This window comes from Henckelia pumila, chromosome 2, assembly GCF_033568475.1.
Source record: "Henckelia pumila isolate YLH828 chromosome 2, ASM3356847v2, whole genome shotgun sequence".
Taxonomy (NCBI): domain Eukaryota; kingdom Viridiplantae; phylum Streptophyta; class Magnoliopsida; order Lamiales; family Gesneriaceae; genus Henckelia; species Henckelia pumila.
In genome coordinates this window covers 138,024,019-138,032,205 of record NC_133121.1, presented here as the reverse complement: position 1 = coordinate 138,032,205, position 8,187 = coordinate 138,024,019, and the positions used below count along the sequence as shown (strand labels likewise).

Genomic DNA, 8,187 nt, shown 5'->3' with positions numbered 1-8,187 from the left:
ATTTCAAAATAATATTATAATTATAGTATAAAAGATAGAAATAGACTGATGCAATTTGGAGGTTTTATTTCATTTCGAAAATTAAAATTTTGATAGTAATCGAATTATTTTTCGAAGTATTATATATATATATATATATATATATATATAATTAAAAATAAAAGAGAAAGAAGGTTTTCCAGTTTAAGGTGGTTTTTCTTCCTGGAGCTGGGGCCTATTTTGGTCATTTCGTATGTCTCCTGAATCAGTCGGCTCCTCGCTCACATTAGCTTACAGCGGCCAAGGCCTCGTTAACTTTCTTCCCTCTTTCCGTCTCGATTGCTAGGGTTTTCACGCTACGCGATATCATCTCAATTGCCCCAGTCTGATTCATCTGCGTTCTTCGTTAATTCAAGGGTACCCTGTGATCATCTCACCTCCAAGTATTTTTTTTAGAGCATGATTGCTGATGGGTATTTGATTTCGTTCGTGCTTTGGCTTTGCTTTGTAATCTGGGTGTTTTTCTTTAGTTAAGTATTTGAATTGGATTGGGCAATCGTTTGGATTGGGAATTGGATTCTATTCTTTCTACTTTCTGTGTTTTTGTTCTCAGAGTTACTTGGCTCTACGCTCTCTTTGTTTTTATTGGATAGGTGAGGGTTTGTTTGTTTGTTCGTTCGTTTTTATTACTTGACGTGGATTTGCTTTCGTTCTTTTAGGATATTGAATGAATTGAGTTCGAGGAGTTTCTGGAGTATGGTGTTCTGAAATTCTGATAAAGACATGATTCCTGTTGTGTGTTTTTTGCGGTTATGTTACTGTTGAATGGCGATTGAAAAGTTTAGGTTTAAGGTGTCTCGTTGCAATCCAGAGTATCAGTTGCCCCAGATGAGGGACGCGGCTGTTTGTAGTGACGATGAAAATTTGCAGCGTGGAAATTCTATTTCAGCTGTTGAATCTGAAGATGATGAGGATGATCAATTTGATGAATGTGATTCTGGAGCGGGATCAGATGACTTTGATTTACTTGAATTAGGCCAAACTGGAGAGGAATTTTGCCAGGTCGGAGATCAAACTTGCAGCATTCCCTATGAACTCTATGATCTTCCTGGGTTTAATGATGTTCTATCTATGGAAGTATGGAATGAGGTTTTAACTGAAGAGGAAAGATTCAGTCTTGCCAAGTATTTACCTGATATGGACCAAGAGAATTTTGTTCTCACGCTGAAAGAGCTTTTTTCTTGTGATAACTTGCATTTTGGTAGTCCTGTTGATAAGTTATTTGAGATGCTGAAGGAAGGATCATGTGAGCCAAGGGTAGCACATTACAGGCAGGGTTTGAATTTCCTCCAGAGAAGACAACATTATCATAACATTCGAAAGCATCAAAATGCGATGGTAAACAATCTCTGTCAAATGAGAGATGCATGGATGAATTGCAAAGGGTATAGTATCGAGGAGAAGCTTCGTGTGTTGAATATTAAAAAGTGTCAGAAGAGTTTGATGAATGAGAGTATGGAAAAGTTTGGTACTGACTCGTCTGACAAAGATGATTCAGGCAATGATTTATGGGGAGAAAAAGCAAAGGATGGCAAATTAGTTCCGAAGACTGGTCGGTTTTCTGGATATAGCCGTGATTTGGAATTGGAGATTTGTACTCCTGGTCTAAAAGTTGTCACTGAATCAAACAAGCAAGCAAAGAAGAACCCTAAAGGCACTTTGAAGCTGGCTGGATCCAAAACTACCTCAGCAAAAGAGCTAGCAGAGCACTCAATGTCGATTCATCCGGAAGTCGAACTGCAGTCAAGACACTATGGTTTGGCTTTGCCTGTTTATCGGAATAAACCAGCGGTAGCTGCTTATAATACTTCTGGGTCAGTCAGGATGAACAAGAGGCTAATACAAGACAATGACGAGGAAGACACAACATTCGCAGTAGCTTTGCACAGAGAGCGAAATCTACCACGAGGTGGAGTAAATGCCAAGTCTAAAAGTATGAAATTTGGAAAGAAACAAAAAGGCTCAGCTGGTGGGAGTGACGTGGATAGTTCCTTGGGGTTCCTTGAGACATCAAGGAGTGATATGAGTGCTCTTGGAAGGAACAGTGTTGTTAATCAGTTTTCCGATATTAGGGTTACAAAGCCATCTAATAGAAGAGACATGTACGATGGAGGGTCGAAAATGAACTTCCCCAAGAATTTTCAGCAATTGTCTTCGGAGAATGAGATGGAGTTTGGTAACAATCAGAAGTTGAATTCGTCCTTGAAAGCAAGTCAACTTGAACTTCTGGGTGGAAGTGAGCCATCATGGCTTGGTAAACCACTTGGGGGTCCCTTTCCTGATGATTCATTATATGATCACACTGCCCGTTTGAATGCCAAAAGTAAGAAGTGGGCTATGGGAAGGAAAGCCGTTGATCTCAATGCAAATGATAAGTTATTACAATCTATGAGTAGAGCTAAAAGTTTACAAGAGAAGTTCCGATTAAGTTCAAAACCAAATGGACAAAGAGATGGGGCAGAAAATGTAGGTATTGCAGCCTTTGACAGAGGTGAAGAAACAGAGTCAGATTCATCTGATCAAATGATGGATGATGATGATGATGATGAGAATCCTTTGATGAGGAGCAAGTGGGCTTACCCTGGTGGTGTGCCAGATTCGAAATATGGCCCAGAGACAAAAAAGATCAAACTTTCTAGGAAAGATGCAAAAGGTAGTTACCTTAGACCGGATGGATCATTAAAATCTACTAACCGGATGGACGATTACGGTGAAGATCTAGATATGATTCAATCAGTACACAAGGGTAAGATGCATGATGCTAGCTACTTGAACGTGTTGCCCACTGTTGATTCACAGAGAAATTATTTTATTGGATCAGGCAACGTAATTGGAGCCAATGATCCACAACTCTTCTATCCTTTGGGAAGAAATGGTCATGTAGAAGGAAGCCATGGCAACATTTTCAAGTCGTCTTCTCTGAAATCATCTCTTGTTCCTGGGAGAAAACCAATGAGCGAGGCTCAAGGTAATACGGATTGTCCTCCATCAGATTACATGAATGATTATAGTCTTGAGGATGATGTGCTCTGGTCGCGACCAATTGCAGCAGATAATGGAGTTTCTTTCAAGTTGGGGAAGAAAGGTCAGATGGTTGAGCCATCCACAGGCCACCATACCGGAATATCTGGTGTGCATTTGATGGGTTGCAATACTTTCTCAAAGAAACGAAAACTGAAGGATGGATCAACCAACATGGACGTTAAAGATAATGATTGTCTACATGATGCTCAGCTGCTACTTGATGGTATGAATTCTTTGAAGAAACATGGGAAAAAGAACAAGATGGAGGAGGACTTTGATGTTTTAGAGGATGAAATTTCTGAGCCACCGTCTTTAGATGTGGAAATGGAAGTTGTTGAGGCGCAAACCAAACCGAAGAACAAGGCATTTCCTTTGATTATACCTACCGTGCTCACCGGATTTTCATTCTCCATTATCCATCTTCTTTCAGCTGTTCGTCGGGCTATGATTTCTATGCTTCCAGAGGATTTCTCAGAGGATAGAAAAGATGATGATAATGTTGATGCTGGAGAAGGGGTCAAGGAGGAACCAGAAAAAAAGCATGAAGATACCAGTGCAGTTAATTCAACTTCTGGTTCGTGTATTGAAGCTTTACCAAATTCTACAGAACAAGGCATCATCTCTCGAACTGTTCAGGAAATTGTTAGCCTTGTTAGATCAAGTCCTGGTGATCCTTGTATTCTTGAAACTCAGGAACCACTTCAGGATTTGGTCAGAGGCGTTCTAAAAATATTTTCGTCTAGAACTGCACCTCTAGGAGCAAAAGGGTGGAAACCTCTTGTTGTATATGAAAAATCTACCAAGAGATGGTCATGGATTGGTCCTGTAGTTGGCAATACTTCCGACTCTGTGGTGATTGAAGAGGATACATCTCCAGATGTGTGGGCCCTTCCATATAAAACACTCGTCAAATTGGTTGACTCATTTGCAAATTGGCTGAAAAACAGTCAGGATGCCCTTCAGCAAATAGGAAGCCTTCCTGCGCCTCCGCTAACATTGATGCAAAACATTCTGGATGAAAAAGAGAGGTTCAAGGACCTGAGAGCACAGAAAAGTCTCAGTACCATCAGTCCGAACCCTGAAGAAGTAAGAGCTTACTTTCGGAAGGAAGAAGTCCTTAGGTATCTAATACCAGACAGAGCTTTCAACTATACTGCCGTTGATGGTAAAAAATCAATTGTTGCTCCTTTGAGAAGATGTGGTGGCAAGCCAACATCAAAGGCCCGGGACCACTTTATGTTGAAACGGGATCGACCACCGCATGTCACAATTCTTTGTCTCGTAAGAGATGCGGCTGCTAGACTGCCTGGAAGCATTGGAACTCGAGCGGATGTTTGCACCTTGATTAGAGATTCACAGTACATTGTGGAAGATGTTTCTGATGCACAGGTCAATCAAGTTGTTAGCGGTGCACTGGATCGTTTGCATTATGAACGAGATCCGTGTGTGCAATTTGATGGGGAGAGAAAGCTGTGGGTTTATTTACACAGAGAAAGGGACGAAGAAGATTTTGAGGATGATGGAACTTCATCCACGAAGAAATGGAGAAAACAAAAGAAAGAGCCGTCTGAGCCATCTGATCAGGGTGGTGTCACAGTTACTTTTTCTGGACCTGTGGAGCAGTCAGGGTTTGATTTGGTTTCAGATCTCAATGTTGGTGCATCATTTGCAGACGACAGTAAGACCTTAGACGTTGAACGCCACAATGGTAATGATCAGGTAAAGAGCAACCATGATCCTTCACCGGTGACTTGGAGTGGCCTTGGATTGAATTCTATGGGGGAGAATGAATTGATTTGCCAAGAAAATTCCGCCAATGGAGATTTTGAGGACACATTTGGTGAATAACCTCCAGTGTGGATTCTCAGGCTATCTGCCATTATCTTTGAGGTATCAAATATAATCTTTTACCCTGCTTGATATGTTATCTTTTCTTATATGCAGCATGTTATTTTCCATTTCCTTTTCTTTTGTTCTCGAACATTTAAGATAATTTAAATTTAAATACTGAAGCAACCATGTTAAGCGTCTTGTTTTTATTTTAGTAATTGGTGATAGTCCGAGAACTAGTACAAATGCAAAATCATCTAGAAGGAACACTATGTAGTTGCTGTTTTTCTTCTGTGATAAGATATCTTGAGCACTTCTTGCTTATCAAACTCTTAGGTTGCAGATCGTTGGTAAACACCATTCAGTATGGTGTGGTGTGTTGATTGAAATTCTGATCATCAATTAATCATTTACTAAAGTTGGAGAAAAAGAATGTGTTATGGCCGCCACCAAGCCTGTTCATCATTGCGGCAACACAAAGCTCTAAACTTCACAAAACAAATATTAGATTTCCATTAACCAATGAGATAGCTGATCAAATCCTGAAATAGACGTCCTTTAAATCATTCGAAGGTGCGTATGCAAATTCCGAATATGTTTTTGTATACACCAAGAAAATCATTGAAGAGTCTGCATAAATAATAAGAGAAAACAAAATCCACTTTTATGCTAAATTTCCATAAAATGATATCTTGTGTTCGTACGGCCCCAAGTTGAACAAAACATATCCGATCAACTTCTTCGACTTCATAAATCTACTAATTATCTAACATTAGATATAATTTCATGTGTTCAATGAGATTTGTCTATTCATTGGATCAAGATTAAATTTAATAATATAATATTTGGTTTCACTATTAAACAAGGTTTGCCTATTCTCTCTTTGATTCAGTTAGACATGGTGATAGTAGCATTTTAATTGTGAACAAACTAGGAACAAACATTCGAAGAAAACAACTAGTAGCCCCTAAGATTTCAAAATGATCGGAACAGTATCAGTTTGCTAGCTTAGAGTCTAAACATTGTTGCTGCTTTTATATACCCATGACACGGACTGTTGGGAGACAATTTGAGCTGGATACTCTATTGCGACCAACGATAAAAATTTCGGAAAAGGGGTCCAGGACTAACATTCGCAAATCCAAGTGTATCAACTCAATTGTTTCTTTCCATGTGATAATAAGAAAACTTCATATTCCCTAAAAAGATTGTTGATTGTGTCGAGTGATCATCTAACACCATATCGTGTCATCTTGGAATTTATCTTAGACTGGTTTTGCCAAGTTATGTACTTGAACTTTATACCAGTTTCTGTGTTTTGTTTCATTTGCCCCAGTGAAGGTGTGAAGTTCTGGTGCAGTCACATCAGAGACTAGGTCCAACTTTCATATACAAACAGGTATAATTTGCAATCACTTGCCGGCGTGGAGATAATAACCAAAAAGAAGAGTAGCCATTTACTGTGATCGTTTTGCATGTGGAGCTTCAAGATTATGCTCGCAGATTTGACTAGTTGAACGCAATGAGCTCCAACCAAGTTTGATGAACGCAGAGCGGCTGCAGATGTTTTTGTTCACAGATTCATCCGGTTATGTAAATTTTCTTGGTTAAACCATGTAGGATAGTTCAAGTGTAGATGCCAAAATAAAACATGAGTAAAAGGAATATCCTTCCTGGTATGTTAATTTAGTTCCTTTGATCTAGTCGGAGTACAATCCGGCCGGGAAAAAGTATAAGAAAAATTGCAAAAAGTAATGTGATTCTCACCTTCGAATGTATAATCCAATTTCTGTGGTTCAAATGACAGATTTATTGTATTCTGAGGGTGATGAATTTAGATAATGAAGTGTTAAAACTTACATGTGTTTGAGGTATCTTTTTAAAAGTATTGATTTGAACAGAACCAAGTTTTATGTTTATTAATTCAAAAGTACAGAGGGGGAATGTTGACATGGATTATAATTAGATTAAATGTTAATTGTTATCATTGGGCATGTAATCAAGACATCCTTAATTACCTTTATATCTAATCAAAGAAGTTAGCAAACAATTAGGAAAAAAAGTAAATTAAGGTTGACCCTTGATAGATGTGACTGTTCTCTTGGCTTTTAACTAATAATTAAAGACGAGAAAGCCTATTGTTGAGCAGCAAATGGCCTTCTTTTTCTCTTTCAGGAGAAGAATGTACAAATGAAAAGGACTGTAGTGCTCTATTTTATCTTATCTCGTGTTTTACGAAATCATCATTTGTTTTCAACTGATGTCGAATTCCTATTCATATGATGTTTTTCGTTTTGTTGGAATTATGTAACAGAGCCTTTCTGTTACCATGGATCTAAACATTTTAGTGAAAACGACGGTCAAATACATAGTGTCGTCTTGTCAAATTCCTCAAATGAAAATTGTATTTTTTTTATACCGATATAATTGTTTTTTTTGTGATTTTAATATTTAATATATTTTAATAATTGATCATTCTAGTCTTCTTTTTTTTTAAAAAAAAATAAAATTGGAGATTGACGTGTCGGCAATCTGGTATAGTTTTTTTTTTTTTTTTATGTATAATTAATTTAATTTGAATGAAACAAACATAACATAAATATATAGATAAAGGATATTTGTGTATTTAAAAAAAATTCTTCAACATTTACCAACTAGTGTAACTTTAATTAATAGTATAGATATCCATGATGATGATTTACTCAAACTCAAATCAAATTTAGGAAAATCCACAATTCCATTACCTTCGTGAGATAATTAATGAATCTCTATATAGATATCACATAAACAAATTAAAATTGAACAATTGAATATAGCGTAAAGATATTACACTCATGCTACCATCTCATCAACTTTATTACACCACCCTTTATCACCGTCATTCTATATATTTCGAGTCACTAAACAAAAATTGATGTTGAAAGCCAGAGATTTGACGTCAGATATGTGGAAAAACTAGTGTCTTTCCATTATACATGCATACATGTAAACGTGTTCATGATGCACTTGAAATATTATTATACATCAAGAACTCTATGGGTAAATTTGAATGAGTGAAGAAAAAATTAATATTCAAAATGTCGAAATTAACAACGTGACTGGAATATATGATTTTTTTTAAAGAAATAAGTTGCATATCCTCTTCTAAATTTTTTGTAATATCGAAAATAATAGAAATTATATGGCCATTATTAGTTTTGTTTCAAAAAATATTTAAATAGCGTGACAAAATAAAATATTATGTTTTTTTTAATAAAAAAATTAATCTTTCGTCAAATTTCCCTAGCAGTTTTG

At 37.1% G+C, this 8,187-nt stretch overlaps 1 protein-coding gene across 4 annotated transcripts; it reads left to right on the top strand.

Annotated features, from left to right (window-relative positions):
• Positions 1-226: 226 nt before the first annotated feature.
• Positions 227-6,756, top strand: LOC140880338 (uncharacterized). Of its 4 annotated transcripts, XR_012149630.1 has the most exons (4): positions 227-396; positions 699-4,953; positions 5,230-5,466; positions 6,230-6,756. XR_012149630.1 is itself a non-coding variant. In XM_073284692.1 (3 exons), exon 2 carries the CDS (start codon positions 805-807, stop codon positions 4,909-4,911), a length of 4,107 nt encoding a protein of 1,368 aa, XP_073140793.1. In that variant the 5' UTR covers positions 227-396; positions 699-804; the 3' UTR covers positions 4,912-4,953; positions 6,235-6,756. The 4 variants fall into 4 exon arrangements, 3 of the variants coding, with proteins under 3 accessions (XP_073140793.1, XP_073140790.1, XP_073140792.1); XM_073284692.1 differs by lacking the exon at positions 5,230-5,466 and having other exon boundaries at positions 6,235-6,756; XM_073284689.1 differs by lacking the exon at positions 5,230-5,466.
• The last annotated feature ends 1,431 nt before the right edge of the window (positions 6,757-8,187 follow it).

Bases quoted from the DNA above. Each gene is read 5' to 3' on its own strand.
- LOC140880338 (XM_073284692.1), top strand. From the start codon at position 805: ATGGCGATTGAAAAGTTTAGGTTTAAGGTGTCTCGTTGCAATCCAGAG.